At 39.1% G+C, this 21931-nt stretch overlaps 1 protein-coding gene across 1 annotated transcript in view; it reads left to right on the top strand.

Moving 5' to 3' along the window:
• LOC148843774 (flocculation protein) overlaps positions 1–21931 on the top strand; it is an 86644-nt gene that overhangs the window by 26898 nt on the left and 37815 nt on the right. The window contains exons 3-5 of the mRNA XM_088957595.1: positions 5178–5296; positions 17698–18058; positions 19915–20103. Coding sequence (XP_088813721.1) covers positions 5178–5296; positions 17698–18058; positions 19915–20103 — 669 coding nt within the window. The remainder of the gene's footprint in view (positions 1–5177; positions 5297–17697; positions 18059–19914; positions 20104–21931) is intronic.

Below are 21931 nucleotides of genomic sequence, written 5' to 3'. Positions count from 1 at the left end.
GGTTCAAAAAAGGTGACATCCATGGTAACATACCGGATCCCAGAGATTGGATCATAGCAGTAGTATCCTTTCTGATTTTTTGCATATCCAAGGAAGACACTTCTTTGCCTTGGGATCAAGCTTCGATCGGTGAGGACCAAGGTTATGTGCAAAACAGACACACCTAAACACCCTGAGAGGAATATGAAACATCTCCCCCTTAGGAAAAAGGAGACTGAATGGGGTGCTGAATCCAAGTATACGAGAGGGCACCCTGTTAATCTGATATACTGCTGTGAGAACTGCATCTCCCCAAAACCGAACTGGAACTGTAGATGTGATCATCATGCTTCTTGCAATCTCAATAATATGTTTGTTTTTCCTTTTTGCAACACCATTCTGCTGTGGACTGTAAGGACAACTGCTCTGATGGACATCACCATATTCTAACAGATATGAGGTAAGTTGTTTTTCAAAATATTCCCTGGCATTGTCTGATCTGAACACCTTTGTTCTTGTTCTAAACTGTGTTAGCACCATCTGATGAAATTGCCTCACCAAGGATGGTACTTCATCGTGGGATCTCATCAAGTAAATCCAAGAGTATCGTGAGAAATCATCCACAAATAAGAGAAAATATCGATAGCCTCCCATAGAAGAAACATGGTAAGGTCCCCACACATCAGAATGAATAACATCAAAAGAAGAAGAACACCTTTATTACTAGGTTTAAATGAATGTCTACAATGCTTTCCAAGTTGACAACCTTCACACTCCAGACCTGTCAAACTAACATACTCAAAAGGTTTTGGAAACAAAGACATAAAGAATAAAAAGGTAAATGGCCCAAACTATTATGCCAAAGCATAATTTGACACACAGACCCTGACTCACTATCCCTGCTGACATGATGACTCTGATGAGGAGGAAGCACATCCAGGAGGTAGATCCCGTTCACTTCACGCCCACTCCCAATTGTCTTCTTTGAATCCAGATCCTACAAAATACAATGACCAGGAGAAAAAATTATTGAGCAGTTTAGGTTCTTAATCAAACTACTAACAGATAACAAATTAGTGCTCAATCTGGGAACATGAAGGACAGAGGGTAGAGAAATAGAACCAGTAATCTCGACAGATCCTTTACCAGCAATGTGAACATGGGATCCATCAGCTGTGGAGACCCTATCTCTGCCAGAACTGAGTTGGTAAGAAGAAAAAATAGTAGAGCTATGGGTCATGTGCTCTGAGGCTCTAGAATCTATAATCCAAGGAGGTCCCTCCTTACCCGAAGAGAAATATAATTTGCAGTGACGTGTGAACTACCTGTGTGAGCAAAGGAAGTGGAGTGGACTCCACCAGTACCACCTGTACCTTGCTATTCGCTTGCTGCTGAACTGGAACTGGCTGTATCCCGTTGGTTCAGGAGTTGCCCATACCTTTCAAGTTCGGACCTTACTACAGTAGCTGCAACAGACTCCAGAGCAGCTGTAGTAGGAGAGGCCAGAATGTCACCAGTAACTGCCATGTGTGCATTTCCCTTCTTATTTTTCAATCTGTTCGGCACAAGATGTGGGTGAAGCCTCCGACAAGTATCTCTTATATGTTTAGGCTTCTTACAGTAGTCACAAATCAAATCTCTTTTATCTTCCTTCTTGATTTCACTACCACCCTGATCTCCACTTTGTTTAGGTTTCACAGTACTCACCATGGCAGATTGATCAGAAACAAGATTTTTCATCATCACATCTCTCCTGCTCTCCTCCCCTGACACAAAGGCATATGCCTGGGAGAGGGTAGCACTGTCCCTAGAAAGAAGATGCTGTCTTGAAATATCATACTCAAGATTAAGTTCAACAAGAGATTCAAACACTCTATACTTCTCTAGATGTTTCTGATAGGTAGCTGTATCCTTAGTGGTTTCCCAAGCAAATGTCTCTAAATGGTCAATCTCTTGCCATAGAGTTTTAATGGCTGAAAAATAGGCTGCAATAGGTCTATCTCCCTACCTTGTAGAAATAATCTGATTTCTCAACTGATAAGCCCTAGCAACATTCTCCCTCTGTGAATAGGTTTCTGCAACCCCATCCCATATTTCCTTAGCTGTATTTGCCCATAAAAAAGTTTTACTTATATGGGGCAACATGGAATTACACAACCAAGTCATCACCATATAATTCTCTTGTACCCACCAGGAGTTGCTAGTTTCGGGTTTCACTTTTTCACCAGGGATATACCCTAATTTCCCACGAGCACCAATGGCCATCTTTGTAAATTGTGACCATTCTAAGTAATTTGCACAATCCAACCTAACAGTAGTAATGGTCCCAGTCCCGAAAAGGTCTCCAACACCTCCTTTCACTGGTCGCATTTCACTCTCGGCCTTATTTTCAACTTCGTGACCCTCCATGCTACTGAAAAAGTGTAAAGAAAATAACTGAAATATGCAAGAAGATCTAACGGAACACTTTTGGAACCAACACCACCTTTCTGGTGTTCTAGAGTGCCTTCCCACATAAGATTCCTTTTTTGTGGGACGAGAGAAGAGAGAGACGAGGCAGCCGCTCTCTCTAGAAGCCTCCAAATCAGGTAGGACTTGAACCGCCCCTTACAGAAAACTCCAAGGAACCCTAAAAAATTAGGGCGCCACTTCCTAGGTCAAAATTGAAGAGTCCAACAGAAACAAGACTCTTCCCCTTTCTCCAGTTTTTCCTGACTTTGATGAGAAACCCTAGACCAGCTACAGGGCACATAGATCCACCAAAAAATCCAAAAACTGGGCTTACCTGAGATCTTCGATCATCCTCTTAAATCACCATGCAGTTGGCCAATCTAGGGCTGCATGAGAAAACAACTCGTGGAACCTTCGGCCTGCTCTGATGCCAAGTAGAAATCGCCGATTGCAGATTTAGTCGAATTTCTTGTGAAGGGAAAGAAGAGGAAGATGAAGATTTCAGCAGTAGAGAGGAAAAGAGTAGGAAGTCAACCAGGATTCATAGATTCACCCTAGCCACCAACCCCTCATTATATTTATGCTTAAAGGATGAGATATTACAAGGATGCCCTTAGTAGGGCAGCTACTAATGTAGCTGAACAGTCACAACTTAAAAACATAAACTAATGGGCCTAAAGCCCAACAACTTCCTAACTAAATAAATTAAAATAAGAATAAAAACAACTAGGCCCAACTCAACAAAAAGTTTAAGTTATTGATAATAAAAAGATTGTCTTAGTCATAAGGCAACTTGAAGATGTTTTGGGTCAGTTCTTAGTTGAAGTTGGAGAGTTGGAGTCTGTAAAGGGACATCTGAGTTCATAATTGAGTCTATAAATAGAGTTATTGTATTGGGAGTTTAAGAAGAGTTGATTTGAAGAAATAATTCGAAGAGGGGAAGAATTTATGGAGATGCACAAGAGCTGCTAATTGTTGGACAGTTTGGGAAGAAAGGAATCTTAGGTTTTTCCAGACATGGTTACCAAACAAGGGGCCTCTGTACTCTTGTCCAGTTTAGGATTTTGGGATTTACTGACCACCCTAGGGAGAGCTTGCTGCAAGGAGTTATCTAGACTTGGTGCACACTCATTATTTCTCCCACAAGTCTGTAGTTTATACCCTCTTGGATTATTTTTGTGAGTCTGCAGGTGATCGTCCACTATTAACTTATGGACACCCTGCCCACAGCTTTGTATTTGGTTTTGTTCTCTTCGATTAGGTCTTTGATTATCCTCCCTAGCAACCAAATTGTACTCAATTTTGTTTGAACTCCTGGACTGTAGAAATCTGCAGAATAGAAGTATTTTCTTCTTTTTGTTCTTCCAGTTCATTGACAAAGAGTAGAGCTGTATTGGAAGTATCCTCTTCGCCTTCCCTTGCTTCATTATCCCAAGCTGCCAACCTCAGACTCAGTCTTAGACACATTGTTGTCATCCTCCGATATATTGCAGTCAACACCAACCTCCATCTTACTCCTCAATCTCCTCTGATCGAGCCCTAGAGTATCTTGGGTTCGGGTGATCCTCTGTTTACCAGAATCCTCTTCTTTGTTCTTACTCCTGGGCACCCTCTGTAATGATTTCTTAGTTGAGTTCTTCAAACCAGCCTTTTGTGTGCACTTGGGGAAGAAGATAGACCACTATTATGGTCTCCCATCGGAGTCAAAGAAACCCGACTCACGTGACTACTTAACATGTCACATGAGCCGGTCCTCTCAGCTTTCTCATTAGAATGGTTCAACTCTACTTGTCTGGCTGTAAACCCGGTTGGGTTCGAGAGGGTCTTTAATTCCTTCTTAATATTAGGTGGATCCTACCTGATCAAAGCTGGCCCCTTTTTTAACTACTTAGGCAAAGGATAAATCCTTGTTCATATTCTCCCTTAGTTCAAGATTTTTTGAAAATGATTCTTTTTCAGGACCAACAGCAGAGAGATTTTTTGGATTTGACTTTTTGACTTCCATAGATAAGCTGACATTTCCTCTTCCACCTTTGCCCTCTCACCTCCTTCCATGTTGACTCGAACATGTCAACTCACCATCGTCTTTTTCCTTGGAGCATGCTTCCCACAACGCCAATTTGACCTCCGTTAGCAGCCACACCTTCCTCCACAGTCCATCAGAGAAGAGTTGCACAGATCCAGGGATGTCATCTGGTTGTACTCCTGCTACCTTCACCTTTACTGCATGCAAATCATGCATCTCAAAGCTCTCCATGATCCCACCCAATGTCTGAACAATCCTGTTGATGATTGATTCCTTCAAGAGGTTGAATGGAAGCTCCATCAGTTTTATTGCAAAGTTTCACTCTCCAACCTCTCCCTCATTACAGGACATTTGCTACTATTTGACCACCACAAGTCCTCTGTTTTGATTGACATCAACTCCATTGTCTCATCGTCCACATCAAGTCAAGAATTGCTCTTTCTCACTAAAAGGTATTACTGCTGCCTTGGAACTAATCTTCAGCTTCTCCACATCAAGGATTTTTTCTGAGGGAAGTTGATTGCAATATGTAAGTTAAATGAATGGTATCAATGAATTAGGCAGCAGGGGCTAACCTATTAAGAGTCGTTCTGGCACAATTTTGGCTTCTGTATGTCATTCTTTATTTCATAAATCTATAGCATTTATGGCTATGATCATGAAAATTTTATGAACTTTGGTTTTTCTGGTCATGCGATGTTGACTTTTTTGCATATATTAGAAGAATGAGAAGGCACTTGAAGAGAATACATTTGTCGAGAAGGAGCCGCAACTTATAGTAGAGAAAAGTGAAACCAAACTTGCAATTGAACGAATGCTTATGCAGGAGACATTTTCAAGGTAATTTAGATTTCTATTGTTTCTTTGTTTGTCTTGTTTCACATTATAGTTGCTTATGTGGGACAGCTGAGTGAAGGCCATGATTTCAATGTTTATTTGATTGTGATTGAAACTGCCTGGATTTTGAATTGTTATTTTTCAAAGATGCACTGCATGAAAGAATTATAAGATGTATTACTTACCAAGAAGAAGTACCCAGCAGAAGGCATAACCCTTTTACCCATGTGGGAAAGAGAACATAGTGTTACTGAGTATTGAGTGGTAAAAGAAAATACTCATGTTTGTTTTTTCAAGGTAAACTACTTGTGCAAGTTGTACATGCCGTCAAAGATGCATATCTGGGTGTATATATGCCTCTCTTGGTTATCATCAACTTTAAAGGGTATGCTTTCTGTAATGTGGATATGTATCACTTACATGATACTCATTTCATGAAAATTTCCTCTATTCTTTGAGAATTTAATATCTAAAGTATTTTATTTGAATAGTGTTGCTGGCTGTTTCGTAAACTTGGATATTTTGATAATTGTTTTTTTATTACAAAACGAAAATGAATTTATTTAAAATAGAAAAATCTGAGTACACGACATCAACATGAAGGTGTGAAAAGTGGATATTGAGGGTAGACTTGGAGGAACTTCTAAGGAAGGAAGAAATCTCTTGGAGGTGAAAGTCTAGATGCAAATGGTTTCGAGAAGGGGATGGTCATACAAGTTTTTTCCGTTCTCTTGCAAATGGGAGAAGAAGGAAAAACTTTATTACTAAGGTATAGGTGGATGGGCAGGAGACTAGAAGAGAAGGCGGATCATTAAAGCTTTTGTAGACCATTTCAAAGCTAATTTCTCTAGAGTGGTTGGGGTAGACAAGAGATGCTAGGCCTTGGACTAGGCTAACAAGTGATCAATCCTGGGCTTTCTGCAATTGAGCAAATTAGAGAAGCTGTTTTTTAAATGGAAAGATCAAAGTTCCCTGGACTGGATGGGTTCTCTTTGGCTTTCTATCAAGACTGTTGGGAGTTCTTAAAACATGATTTACTAGAGGTCTTTGAGGAGTTCCACCAAAAAGGGAAGGTCTCACGGTCTCACCAGGAACAAATGCCACCTTTATTGCACTAGTACCGAAGAAGAACGAGGCCACATCACTAAGAGATTATAGACCTATTAGTCTGGTGGGAAGTTTGTACAAAATCTTAGCTAAAGTGTTGGCAGACAGATTGAAAAAGGTCTTACCATCAGTGGTTTTACCATTTCAATGGGCCTTTGTGGAAGGCAGGCAAATTGTAGAACAAATCCAAGTGACAAATGAGTGTGTATCGAAAAAAAAGGAAAGCCAGGGGGGAAGATTTCATTTGTAAATTTGACCTAGAGAAAGTCTTTGGCTATGTGGATTGGTCTCTCTTTCTTGAGGTTATGTACAAAGTTGGTTGATGGGAATGATGGAGAGTGGATCAAGGGATGCCTGAGCTCGATGCATTACTCCATCCTAATAAATGGAGCTGCTAGAGATCTCTTCACAGCAAAATGAGGCATTAGACTGGGGGACCCCTTATTCCCATTCCTTTTCACTCTAGTCGCAAAGGTGCTTGGCAGACTTGTTAGGCTGCAAGGTTGGTCAGCTGCCGTCTAATTATTTAGGGTTGCCTCTGGAAGCCAAATGCAATTTAAAAACCATTTGGAGTCCAATAATAGAAAGAATGGATCAGAAATTGGCTACTTGGAAAGCAAGGTATCTCTCCAAAGGTGGAAAGGTAACACTTATCAAGAGTGCCCTTGCAAACTTGCCAACACACTTCATGATCCTATTTCCTATCCCTTCGGAAGTGGCAGAGGTTTTAGAAAAAGGAAGATGAGACTTTTTGTGGGTGGGTTGGAAGGATTCACATAGATATCATCTTGTTGACTGGGGTCAGATTTGTAAACCCCTATCAAGGGGGGTTTGGGTTAAGGAGATTAAAATCCTTCAATCTATCTCTGCTAGGAAGTTGGCTGTGGAGATTTGTTGCTGAACCTGACAACCTATGGAGAATAGTAATAGCAGAAAAATATGGGCTGGATTAAAGTGGTTGGGGTAGTGGTCCACCCATGTCAACCTATGGATGCAGTCTGTGGAAAGGTATATGCAAAGCTTTCTTTTCAGAAGGGAAGTTAGATTTAAAGTTTGGAATGGGAGAAGGATTAAGTTTTGGTTGGATGCCTGGTCAGGGGAGAATTCCCTTAAGGATATGTTCCTACCTTGTTCAATTTGGCTGAAGATAAAGAAGCAGTGGTAGCAGATGCTTTTGTGTGGATAATGCTTTTTGCTGGGCTCCAACCTTTAGAAAGGACTTCAATGATTGGGAGATTCAACATGTGGGGACTCTTTTGGTTTTGTTTCAGTCCCAGGTTTTGAATTTGCAGACTGGGGATGCACTAGTGTGGAAAGGGAACAAAAGTGGGGAGTTTTCAGTTAAATCCTTCTACAATTCCATAAGGGTTTTTGCTTCTATTCTTTGTAGCTTATTAGGAAGTGTAGTACTGTAGTCACATGTGTGCTCTTTATATTTTCAATCCTCATCATGATTCATTCATGGCATTATGTCATTCATCAAGCATTTCCATAAAGATCAATTTGGAACCAAATCAAGGTGTTTTTCGGTTTCTGTTAGAATTTAGGATCAAGTTTCACTCATAACTTTTACATCAAAAACATAGTTTTTAAGCTCTTTTAGATTGAAGCAAACTCGACCTTTGTTAGTCTTTCTTTTTACAAGCCACCAACTTAAAGAAGACAATTGCAACAAGAACAATAAAATGATAGCAATTTTCAGTATGTAACAATAACAACAGCAACGAGACAACAACAATCACAAGAAATGGGTGAAACCAATGTAGATAGTCCTTATCTCACTAGGTGAGAGGGAAATAAACACAAAAAAGTGGAGATATCCAATGAGGATAAGCAAAACAAAAATGGAGAAATGACCAAAACAAAGAAAGATAAATAAGAAGCAAATCGAAACCCTAGAAAATCATTCCAGGAAAAGTGGAAGCTTAGATCTGCGGCAGTGAAGAAGCAAAACGAGATGTAAGCTCGGATTTGAACCCTGAACATACCTGGGGCAAAGCTTTGGCAGTGTGGCGAGTGTCTTTCTCGTTCGAGAGGAAGAATACAAATGAGCTAGTTTTGGGTTAAAAACAGGGAAGTATCATGTCTTTTCAAAATTATTTGGGGGTATTTTCGACTATGGGCCAAATCTGAAATGCGTTAAGTGTTGGGCTGCAGTGTTACCGTTTCAGATCTGAAAAGGCATTTCGGATCATTCTTTCAGACACAAACCCAAATGCGTTTGAGGTCTGAAGAGCAAGTTTTTACATGTGAGATGTCTGAAAAGTGTTATCAAATGCCTCCTTAGTCTGGAAAATACAGCTTTCCCAAGAAAATGGCTTTAGATATTTCCACTGGAATGAGAAAGGCTTTAGCACAAGGTGATTGTAAGTATACATAGGCGATTAGACAATGGCTGGGATGCAAAAGTAGCCCCTCATGCTCTATCATCATCTCCCTGGAAAGCAATTCAAGAGGTTTATCCTTTCTTCCTCAACCATATTCAATTCGATGTGGGAAATGGGAACAAGGTCTTATTTTAGGAAGTCCTTTGGCTAGGAAAACAACACCTAAAGACTCAATTCCCCTTGCTATTTACTTTTTCAAACTATAAATCTGAACCCATTTCCCTTACTTCTGGGAACATGTGTGGTTGGGTGACCTCCTGCTGAAGGAACAATTTCCCTCCCTTTTTAGACTTTCTATCTTTAAGGATGAGCCTGTGTCTTCCTTTTTGTTACCTTCTAGCTCAATTTCAGGCAATGCCTGGATCCTGGGGTTTGGAAGGAGTCTTAGGGAGGCTGAATTAAGTAGTGTTTCAGTTTTACTTCACTATTTGGATGGGGTATTCTTGAACCTGTCAGAGTCAGATTGTAGGATTTGGTGAATTGATTTTTCTGGTTCCTTTTCTTGTGCTTCCTTCTTTTCTGCTTTGACCCAACCTTTTAATAATTCATGTTAGCCTTTCCGATGAAGGAGGTTTGGAACAAGCCTATTCCTCCTAGGGTAAGTGGTTTCTATTGGGGAGTTTTCTTGGGAAGAATTAATACTTGTGATCTGCTTCAAAGAAAGAGACAAAATTGGTGCCTCTCCCCAAATTGGTGCATCCTTTGTAAGGCTAATGGTGATACTATCTACCGCTTATTATTTCCTGCCCTTTTGCTCTTTCTATTTGGGAATGGTTTTTCTCTTTGTTTGGGTGCAGTTGGAACCCCTTGCTGAATGTTCAAGGCTTGTTTGATTCTTCCTTTGTTAACTGGAAAAAGAGGACGGGGAGAACCCTTTGGAGGTGTACAAGAGTGGCAATATGATGGACAATATGGGAAGAAAGGAATCAAAGAACTTTTTCAGACAAGGAAAGGAGCAGAGAAGCAATCATAGAAGCCATTACTGTCAGAGTGATCCATTAGGTTAAATCCTTGAGAAACTTCGGTGACATTCCCACAAATGACTTGCTTAGAAAGTGGAAGGAGGTGTCTGATTCTTCTCTCCCAAGAGCTGTTATTAAGGTCTGTTTGGGCTCCACCTCCTAGCAGGTTTATTAAGCTGAATTTCGGTAGTAGTAGTGAGGGGAATCCAGGCCCTTCAGGTATTGGAGGTTCTTTTTCGAATGAGGAGGGAGGTGTTATTGCCCTTTACTCTGGGCCAATAGATGTGGGAGACTCCTTGAGGGCAGAAATCTTGGCTGTGATTGAAGGTATCCAAAAAGCCAAGGAGCTGAATATAAGAAGGTTGATCATAGAACAGAGAACAGAAGGTTTTGGGCAATTTCTACGGTTGGTATCTTCACATGTGCTTCCTTTCTCAATAACCTAATTCAGCCTACCACCTTGCGTTTAAACCTCCCGGTAAAAGAGATTTGGAGCAAGCCAATTTAACTAAAATTTCAGGCCCTTTGTTGGGAGATCTTTTTTGGGAAGTTTAATACCTGTGACTTCTTGCAGTAAAGAAGGCCAAACAAATGCCTTTCCCCTCATGTTTGTTGGTTTTGCAAAGCTAGTAGAGAAAGTATCTCCCATTTGTTTATTCACTGTACTTTTATGCTTCGTGTTTGGGAGCATTTCTGTTCTCCTTTTGGTTGCAAGTGGACTCCTCTCCAGGATGTGGTGGGTCTCTTTGATCCAAACTTCCTGAGACAGCCAAATAAGAGAGGAAGTATCCTGTGGAAAGCAATGAGAATAGGTCTGAGTCGAAGATCATAAAAACCATTAAGATAAAATTTGCACATTGTGTAAAAACCTTGGGAATCTTCCATGATTTCTCCTTTAATGACATTTTGAGATCATGGAAGTGGCAAATTTAACTCAAGAGAAAGAAAGGGTGGTTATGGAATGGAACTACCAATACCTAATGCTGTGAAACTAAATTTTGATGGAAGTTTTTTGGGAAATGAAGGCGGGCTGGATTAGGGGGTGTATTTCGAGGTACAGAAGGTGAGATACTAGTACTTTTTCCGGTCCTGTAGAGAAAGTTGATCCATTGGCAGAAGAATTATTGGTTTTGTTTCAAGGGCTGAAATTCACAAAGCAGTTTGGTTTTCAGAGGTTAGAAGTGGGAGGGGACTCTCAGGTGGTTGATTCCTGGACCATGGCCAAACTCCTCAGGCTTACTGGCAAAGGATCAGGGAAATTGAAAGTTTAACTAGGGAATTGAGTGTTATTTTTAAATGGGCGAGAAGAACTGCAAATGGCATGGAAGGTGCTTTAGCTAAACAGTGGGCAAACAGGCAGCACTTTGGGCTAAATTGTACGGCTGGTTTTTGGTCACTGCAGTTCTAGTTGTATTTGGTTATTCCTATGGGTGTGGGTAAATTACCCACAGAATTGTAAACTCAAGCTTTATATAATGCTTAATATAATTTACCTTTGCTGATAATAAAAAAGGCAACATGTTAGTACAAACTAATCATAAAGGCATAAAGGAACAGTATTTCGCATTTCTAATAAATCCCAGAACCTCTCTCCAAATTCTGATCTGGAAGCTTGAGCAAAATCTGGCAGCACCAGCACGAAATCTACAATTAGTTTGCCATTATGAGCCACCATTCTTTCCACTCTTTGGGCCTTACCTTCAAACAATCTTCTGTTTCTTTCCGTCCAAATGCCCTAACATACCGCAAAAGGCATATAAATCCAAACTAAATTAGCTTTCTTGCCTCCATGGAGTTTTGTCCAATAGAAAATCTCTGCCAGGTTGGCGGGTTCCTTGGGTGAAAATGTATTAATTCAAAAAGAGTGGAAAAGAAGCGCTAAATGAAATCAGCCAGCGTACATGATATGAACAGATGGCACACATACTCATCATCGTAGCACATATAACACGAACTCTTCATTGTGTTGGTGAGTGGCCATAGCTCGGGCTTCAAAAGCTTTGAAGGGATTGGACAAGGGGATCCCCTCTCCCCTCTTCTCATCATTTGCAGGATGGATATTCTGACCCAGTTTTCTTAGAGGATGGTAGAGTTGGGGCTGTTGGAGGGTTTTGGAATGATCTCTAGTGAAGGTTCAGGTGCTGCATTTTTCTGATGGAACAATATTTTCCTTGGAGGTTTCTCGAGTCCAACTTACCACTCTGTCTGGAGTCCTAATGTGGTTTGAGCTAGTCTCAGGTTTGGAAATTAACTAGGGAAAGAGCTCCATTATCCCAATTGGTTAGGTGGAGAGGTTGGCTGAAGTTCTTGCCTGTAAGGTAGATTATCTATCATTGAAGTATCTTGGCCCGCTACTTGGGGCTAGGAATTTTTCTTCTACTATCTGAAATCCAGGTTTAGAAAGGATGGAGAAAAGGCTGTTCTTGTGGAAAGTAAGTATTTATCTAAGGGGGGCAAAGTTTGGTACTTTGGTTGGAAGTGTGTTGAACAGTATACCAACTTATTATTTGTCACTATTCCCTATTCTTTCAAAAGTTGCAGAAGGATTGAGAAGATGCAAAGAGACTTTCTGTGGCAGGTTGGAAGGAGGAAAACAAAAGCCACACAGTTTGCCGGGAACCATAGTTGCCTAATTGCCTAATTGCCGAACATTTTGTACTCAGTGTTATAAAATACTTTTATACTCTTAATCTTTTGAGTTTATAATTATAAAATACATTATTTTTTTTATCAGAAAAAAAATTTTATTAGTAACAGAGAAAAAGTTACAAACAGTTATAATAGTTATAGGTTGCAGTAATGCATTAACCCAGTCTGCAAACACATACAAACAGCTATAGTTCTGCCCAGTACAAGGTAGATCTATTTGCCCGTTGTTTTGCTAGGGTATCCGCCAACCCATTTGCATTCCGTTTGACCCAAGCAAACGGAGAGTTGAGCCTCCTTGCAAGTATGTCAATTTCTCTGAAGATAAATTTGAGCTTCCAAGGTGCTGATGTGATGTTTTTAGCCCAAGAAATGACCAGTAGTGAGTCTTCTTCTATTTCTAAGTCTGTTGTTCCAATCTGCTCAGCCAACTTTAGACCTTGATGTAGAGCTAGAGATTCAGCCTGTATTGAGTCACCGATACCAATTGGTCCTGAGAAGAGTGCCACCACTTCACCCAGATGATTTCTAATCACACCCCCTATGCCTGCCCTTCCTGGGTTACCAAAAGAATTCCCATCAAAGTTTAGTTTTAGTTTGTTCAGTGCAGGTGGCTTCCATTCTACTCAACTTCTTTGGATACATCTGTTTGTGCTACTTCAGTCCAGCTTCTTAGAATCTCATTTGTGGAGAAATTTTTGAATAGCACTATGGTCATCACCCAATGTACAGTTCTGATTTTTATTGCTTCAATATCTTCCTCCTTTGATTTACTTTTTTTCTGAGAAAAGTCTTTGATTTCTTTCCTCCCATATAGTCTATACTGTAGCAGCTCTTGCTGCCTTCCATAAGCACTTTCCTCTTTTCTTCTGTTGCCTCAGGAAGAGGGGCTGAATAGACTTGCCACATCCTGTGGGGGAGCCCATCTGCATCCAAAGAGAGAACAAAGAAATTCCCAAGTACCAGAAACAAAAGAGCAGGATAAAAGTAAGTGGGGTAGGGTTTCACCACAGTCCTTACAAAGGACATACACACGAGGAGAGAGGCATTTGTTTGTTCATTTTGTGTGTTTATATACTAATTTCTTTTTATTATTTTCTTATTTGTTAGGATTTAATCAACAGACATTACTAAATGCTGTATTGAACACTCAAAGACTCCAAAACTTGAACCAGTAAGGAAGAAATTAAAATTTTGTCTAATCAACACATTTTCTTCTGCCACTTCTTCTTCCACCTTTTTCGTTTTTTCTTCATATAACAAAAATAGGGGTTCAGCCTATTTTCTTTCTTCTTTTTCTTCTCATGAATATGCTGATTTTCTATACTTTTAACATGAAGTTTATACTTTTCTCATGAAAATTGTGGATAATTATTAAGGAAATATGGTTATGGAACCTAGGGAACTACGCTAGGATATGTCTTTTACTTGAAAAAATCAATCGCCTAGGCGACTAAGTGACAAGGTGCTCCCCTGTTGCCTAGCCTTGTCTTGGTGCCTTGAAAACTATGGTGGGAACAAATCTGTCTCCCTATTGAAGTGGGTAGGCTTGGCATTAAGGAATCAAGGGGTTTAATGTTGCCTTTCTTCGTAAATGGATCTGGAGGTTTGGAGTTGAGTGAGAGGATTGGTGGAGGAAGATAATTGCTGCAAAATATGGTGTGCCCTTAGGAGGCTGGACCTAAAATGATCCTCTTTCTTCCCATGGCTGCTCTTTATGGAAAGGTATTATAAAAAATTAGAATGCATTCTCAAAAGGTACCTCTTACAAGCTAGGTGATGGGGCACATGCAGGCCTTTTGAACAGCTGTTCCCACAGTTGTGTTTGCTGGCAGACAATGAAGAAACTTATGTGTCTGAGTCATATCAAAGGCAGGGTGGTAATGTGGCTTGGGTTCCCAGATTAGCATAAATTTTCATGATTGGGAGCTAGGGAGTGTGGTGGAGCTGCTCAAGTGGTGCTGGAAGCGGGATTTTCTCAGTCGGATCTTTTGCTAGAAACCTGAGACCCTTCGGTCACAGAGCTTTTGCTTGTAAGCTGATTTGGAGGCCATCTGTACCTTCAAAGGTTAGCTTTCTGCTTGGTATTCTGTATCAGGGAAATGCCTAACAACAGATTGATAACCTGCTAAAAAGAGGTCTGCAGATTCAAGACCAATATTGTCTAATAATGCCCTGGAAAAGGTGGATCATCTCCTTATTCACTGCCCTATGGCTCATGAAATCTGGCTGCACTCCATCTGTACCTTAAAAGGTTAGCTTTCTGCTTGGTATTCTGTATCAGGGAAATGCCTAACAACATATTGATAACCTGCTAAAAAGAGGTCTGCAGATTCAAGACCAATCTTGTCTAATGTGTGCAAAAGACCTGGAAAAGGTGGGCCATCTCCTTATTCACTGCCCTATGGCTCAAGAAATCTGGCTGTGCTTTTTGAGAGATGCAAAGCTATTACTGGGTTGCACCTTAGGCTGTTAGTGATCTTGGGTACCTCAGGGTTTGAGCAACAAAGGAAAGCTTGTGTGAGGTATGCCTGATGCTGTTGTGTGGATCAGTGTTTTTGAACCATCGTTGACCTGGACGATTGGACCATTCGGCCTGGAAACCGTCCAGGCGACCAGTTCTGTTTCACCCTTAACCTATTCCTGGACCAAAAACCATTGATTTGGTCAGAGAACTGCTGACCCGGGCAGTCGAACCATCGATCCGGACAGCAGTTTAATAAAGTTGCAAGGAGATCAGAGGGGAGAAACTGAGACAAGAATAATCTCAGATCTGAGATCGCTAGATCCCAGATACAGCAGAGAAAGAAGAAGAAGATTGCAGATGTTGACCCGGACGGTTGAACCGTTTGGCCCGGAAACCGTCTAGGCAACAAATTCTGTTTCACCCTTAACCCGTTCCTGGACCAAAAAACGTTGACTTGGTCAGAGAACTGCTGACCCGGGCAGTTGAACCATCGACCCACCCAGACAGTGGTTTGTGGTTTAATAAAGTTGCAAGGAGATCAGAGAGCGGAGGTACTGAGACAAGAATGATCTCAGGTCTGAGATCGCTAGATCCCAGATATGGCAGAGAAAGAAGAAGAAAAAGAAGATTGCAGATGTTGAAGAGAAATTAGATCTCAGATCTGAGATCTCAGTTCTGACATCTCAGATCTGAGATCTGATCTGTGTTTCTGTTGCCACTGCCTCGCTGTTACCGTTGCCATCGTCGTCGCCAGTGAACGCCAAATCCTCCTCTTCCTTCTTCCCTCCTCCTCCTTCCCTTCTTCCTTATTTTCTTTCTTTTCTCCCTTTCCTTTCCGTTTTTTTTTTTCCTTTCTCTTCTTCCTTCCTTTTCCTTTCTTTCTTTCCTTCTTTTCTTCTTTCTTTTTGCTTAGCTGACAACCAGCCTCTCTTTCCTCATACAAGACTAAAAGTCTAAGAATAGGTAATAATATTTGCCCTAATAATCAAATCGTCCGAACCGGTCGACCCAGACAGTTGAGCAGCTGACCCAGAAACCGGTGGCCACAACAGTATGGCCCGAGAAACAATAGAATTTTCAACAACACATACAAGTTTGGGTCTTGGGATGCTGCCACCAATGACTTATCTAATCTGTCCATTGTGCAATTTCTGCGATCTGTTAGCCTATGGAATGATTTATCTTTGTCTCTTGCAGCCTGGCAGCTCATTGTGCCTGCCCTGTGTTTGCCTATTGTGGTGGTTACTTTTTAGTAAAATTACTTCTAAGAAAGGATATATTTAGAATATGCAGTTTGGAGAGGATTTAGGAGTCACACCATTTTGGGACAAGATGATGGAAAGTTGATTGAGATGGTTTGTTTGGTCATGTGACATTGTGAATAGATGAACAATGACTGCACTGGTGAGGGGTGACTTGGTAGCATGGTGCTGCTAGAAGGTTCTAAAGATCAAAGGGAAGACCAAAGTGTAGATTAAATGGTAAGTCATGATTTAAGATGCCTCTTGATAGAGCAGAATGGTGGGAAAGGGTTCGTGTATCTGATTCAAATAATTGGGATTAAGGATGAGTTGAGTTGAACTTTAGTTTATTTATTAGTTTTTAAAAAATATGACAAAAACCAGAAGATTAACATATAAATTGCCTTGTCTTTTTGAACTTTAAAGATACTCAATTGAAACTACATTTGTATGGATATTAGTTTGAGTAGAAATGAACATATATAACCATTTACAAGCATGTTCGTACTTTAAAATTTTTGTACTTGTATATTGATTATGTTTGTATCAACATTTCTCGAAGTTCCACACAAACATTCAACATTCAATTTTTATAGTTTTTCCATCGAAGTGGAAGTCTTAGGCATAGTTGTATACCATGTTCTATTCCTTGGGGGGGGGAGCAATATGATGTTTTCTTGGGGATTCCTTTATATTATACTTTTTTTTTCTTTTTTTTTTTTTGCATACATGTTGGTTGCCTTCTTAGGCAAGGAAAAGGAAAAGAGCAAATAAGCACTGCATCATATGTTGTATACTCTGTTGTGTTTTATTTGTTCTCTAAATATATCATATTTAGCAGTATTTTTTTCTGTGTTGATCCTTTGTGTTGATTTTATTGACCTGTTTCTTTGATTATTTGTTTGATTCTTATTACCTGAAAATTCAGTCTTAAATATGCCTTTTTACTTGTTTGATTCTTGTTAATAAATTTTTTCTGTATCTATAAAAAGAACTTTCTACTTTGCTGATAGGAGTTGATTATATTGTATGTGGAATATGGAAATATATGATTTGAAGTGATATTGCTTCATGGAATTAATGGTATAATGTGTATTTAAATGCAAGCCTCATTATAATTGGCCTTGTTTCATAATTTTCAGTATAGACCAGTAAGAAATTGAAAATATGGAACACATTAGTATGAATCAAAATCAACAAATCATAGCTCTTAATAAATTTTTATTTAATCATAAAAAAGTAACTTTTTTTGTCGAAAACAAAAAAAAAAACTGCCTAGGTGGTGCCTATTCTCACCTTGTCACCTGAATAAGTATGGTCTTAGGCAATTTTAAAAGTTCCCACTAAATGCCCCAGGAAAATCTCCATTACCCAAATTTTCCTTGAAATGGAATTTGTGACCTTGTTTTTGGTCTAAACCATGCACAAGAACCAGTCATGAAAATGGGTAATTCCTTTTGTGGTTTAATTAGATTTGATATACAAAATTGCTGCAAAATATTTATGTTTATATTAGTAAAAAATGGTATTTCATTTAACATCTGCTTTTAATCTTTGAATTTCTGAATGGATGTCTTGGTATTTATTTCACCAGGGATGAGTGTGATAGATTAACAAAGATTATTCAATCACGAGTTGTAGACTGTCCAACCATTACAGAACAAGATGGAAGACAAAATGAGTTGGCTGACAGAATAATTGGAAGTAGTATTGCTTTGGCAGGTTCTTCAGAACTGCAATGGCATACAAAAAAGTCATCTGCTGCATATTCTTTCTTAGCCAATAACTATAATTTGTCTCCTAGGGCTTCTTCACTTGAAGGAAATGTCACCAGTCTACGCAATACAGCTGTTATGGAGGCAAAGAAATGGCTAGAAGAGAAGAGATTTGAATCTAGTGCAAAGACAGTAGTGGACCATGGAACCTGTACTCTGAAACCTATTAAACAACTAAATGTTAGTAATTCTCTCCTATCTCTTTCTGTTCTTGTTTATCTTAATGGTAACCTTATTAGTGAAGCTAGATTGCATGGATTAGTTCTCAGCTAACTTTCCTTCAACTCTAGTAAGCAACTACATGTCAGCGATTCTTTGCTTTCTCTTGGAGTTCCTTTTTATCTTAGTAATTAGCTTATTTGGAAGCTAGATTATTAGGACTTGTTCTCAAATTGCTTTTCTTTTTGTTCTGCAGTACTAAGTAATTCCATCTACTTTTTACTGTTTGGCTAATGTTGCTTTAGGTTTGTTGATGTCTTTCCTTGTTCCATTTACATGCTCTAAAGCCAAGTGCAGACGATGTCTTGCAGATATGATGCCTCTTCCCATGTCTTCCATATCTTTCTAAGGATTGTCCATCCTCCTGAAAGCACTTTCTCATTTATCTGAAACCTTCTGCCTGTGGTCGTATGGTATTAATATTTGATTAAGTTTCTTTTACAGGAATATAGGTTATGGCATTGAGTATTTAAAGATTGTTTTTTCATAATTAAATGTCCTTTTCATCAACTTGTTTACTTGTGACATTTAGGAGCTAGGGTACAACACCGGTTTTCAGAATATTGTGTTAAGCTACTCACTACTCAGGGAACTGGGTCATCTTTCTGGACATTTAAATTTGAGAAATCCTTACCTATATGCTTTGATATTGAAGTTAGGCATATTTTTATTTTAGCATTTTCTAAGATAAAATTGTCTCTGGTATCTGGAAGATCTCAACATTAATTTTTCTATGTAATATTTAATTGTTCAATTCTATCCAGTCAGGCTTGTGATTATTCTCAAGTAGCCCCCTCTAATTAGCTATGAGCTTTTTATCTTTAGGAAGCATGGAGTTGTGTTCCTTTTGCAATCTGTTGGGAATTATGGTAGGAGAGAAACAGAATAATTTTTGAGTACCAACAAGTGTCATAACCATCTTGTCTCAATTATTAGGAGAAGAATTTTGGACTGGATCATGATTCTTCAAGGATTTGTAGATGATAGTAAAGACTCTTTTGGGATTGGTTTATGGTGAGTCTTAGAGTTGGAACTGGGGGGATGAAACTAGTTGTTTGTTTTCTTTGTTTATGTAACTTTTTTTTCCTTTTGCTGGGTCATCTCTCAATATCTCCTAGTTGTACTTGTATTCCATCTTTTTTCATTAATAAAATTTATTTTTTTATTACCAAAAAATTGGAGGCGTATTTAAAGATTGTAGAAGTACATATTGTAGGATGGTTTTCTGGTTGATATTGGGTGGATGAGAAATTGACCCTTGGGCCTGTTGTGGCTTAATTACCTTGCCAAAGAGATGAGATTCTTGGTTGAAGAGAACCTTCTTTTTTTGGAGATCTGATAATTCTTTTTTCTGGAAACCTTGCTGAAAGGGATGTGAGGCAGTGATTTTTTATTGAGGTTCATCCTCTCTGGCATGTATTTTTTTATATTTTTTTTCCGGGGCTGTCATGTTTTGGGGATTGGGCATCCGGAGTAATACTTGTTATATTTGTTGAAATTTCTGGTGTAGCACATGAATTGAAGATGATGATAGGTTCTTCTAGCTAGTTCTTTTATGTTCTGCATAGAGATCAGCATATTTCAATTCATTTTCAGCAGCTTCATAGAAGTATTTATCCTATGTTAAGCACAAGAATCTGACTAGGTTGTCTAGTTCAAATGTAATCTGAAGATTCTATGCAAGTTATTCTTCAGTCCTCCTACCCATTGCTGATACCTCCTCGTTGAATTTTTGCAAGTTTCATTTGTTTCAAGTTATTCCTTTTCAAGAACTATCTCTTGGTCATTTCTATTTAATGTTAGATAATCCCACTCAGGTTGCTGAAAGGGAAGTTGAAGTTGGTTCACCTGTGGATATGGCAAAGTCGTATATGCGTACCAGACCTCCATGGGCTTCTGCTTCTTTTAGCCATTTGGGATCCCAAAGTCCATCACCGACTGCAGTATATATGCTCAAGGAGGGAACCCCATTTACAACTGATGCTATTTCTTTGTCCTTATCTAAGGTACTTACTACTATAATTGCTGTCATACTTTTCCAAAAGTAGCAACTCTAATATGGTCTTATATTCGAGTTTAACTTTTAGGGCCATTTTGTAGTCCTTACCATATATAATTGCATTTGCATCTATAATGTGTGGTAAATATGCTATTGAAAGAATACTTAACTTTATATTGTAACATGATATAATGCCTCTGTTTTCTGTCATGATCTGTATGTGACTGGTGGCTCCCCACACACTTTATTTTATTAGTGTCATAATAAGGTGTATAATTGTATATATATGCTCATTTTAATATTATTATATTTTGAACATCTTCATTCCACCGTGTTAATGGTTAAGTCCTAGCGAAAAATAAAAGAGAAGAGAAGAAGGAGAAGATAGAGAGAAACGACTAGAGAGAATCCAATATTTCTCCCAACTGACCAACTCTTTATTTATAGGTTTTGTGATCAAAGATACAAAAGGACTTTATGTCCCTAATTATATATGGGACACAACTTAAGTTGAGACAAAATAGAAAAAAAACTATTAAGAAAGCAATGGATAAAGACTAAAATGCCCATGACTGACTCTAACACTCCCTCTCAAGCTGGTGAGTATTTTTCATATAGTCGCAACTTGTTACATATGTAATCCACTCTTCCCCAACTCAACTCTTTTGTAAACAAATCTTCCCACCGAGTTCTTTATTTCACATGTGCTGTACTTATCACTCCATTGAGCACTTTCTCTTATAAAATGACGATCAACCTCTATGTGCTTTGTTCTTTCATGGAAAACTTGATTGGATATGGGCAACAACTTGGTTGTCACAGTACAACTTCTTGGGGTTGTTAACTGAGTACCCTATCTCCTAAAGGAGGTTTTCAACCACACTAGCTCACAAGTTGTATGTGCCATAGCTCTATATTCAGCTTTGACACTGCTCCTTGTTACCACTACTTGTTCCTTAATCTTCCATGTCATTAAATTCCCTCTAAGGAAGGTACTACACCCTGTAGTGGATCTTTGTCAAATATTGAGCCAGAGCAATCTACATCAATGTAACCTTCAATTTCATGGCATCCTTCAAACTTGTACAACAACCCACGGCCTAGAGCTCCCTTCAAATACCACACAATTCTCAAGATTGAATTCCAATGTGGGACTCGAGGGTTTTGAATAAACCGGCTAACCACACTAACTGCAAAAGAGATATCCGACTAGGTAATTGTTAGATGGTTCAACTTACCTACTAACCTTCTATACTTCTTAGGATCATGAAATTTCTCACTTGCATTAGTATTTAATTTGACATTTGGCTTCATGGTTGTTTTAGCTAGTTTAGCACCCAACTATTCTGTCCCTTTGGCACAAATTGATGACATGCTTTGACCTTGCAACCTCTATTCCTAGAAAATACTTCAGTTTGCCAAGATTTGAAAATGATCATGCAGAAAGGCTTTCTATCTATCAATTCCTAAACTATCACTACGATTTATAACAAGGTCATCTACATATACCACCAACAAAATCTTCCCAACTTCAAAATCATAGCTGAATATTGAGTGGTCAACTTGACACTGTGTCATACCAAAATATTTTACCATTTCACTAAATGTGCCAAACCAAGCACATAGAGACTGTTTTATCCCATAAATTGCCTCCTTGAGTCTGTGCTTTACCATCATTCCCTTGAGCAACAAACCTTGGTGGTTGTTCCATATAAACCTCCTCAAGAAGGCCACCATGTAAGAAGGCATTCTTAATTTCAAGCCGAAATAGGGGCCAGTCATATATAGTTGCTAAAGATATTAGAACCCAAATTGATCCAATATTGGCAACAGGA

Source organism: Nelumbo lutea, chromosome 8 (assembly GCF_056320005.1).
Source record: "Nelumbo lutea isolate HS-2025 chromosome 8, American lotus-T2T, whole genome shotgun sequence".
NCBI lineage: Eukaryota > Viridiplantae > Streptophyta > Magnoliopsida > Proteales > Nelumbonaceae > Nelumbo > Nelumbo lutea.
Note: the sequence above shows the minus strand (reverse complement) of the source record. Positions and strands in the feature narration are given on the sequence as shown.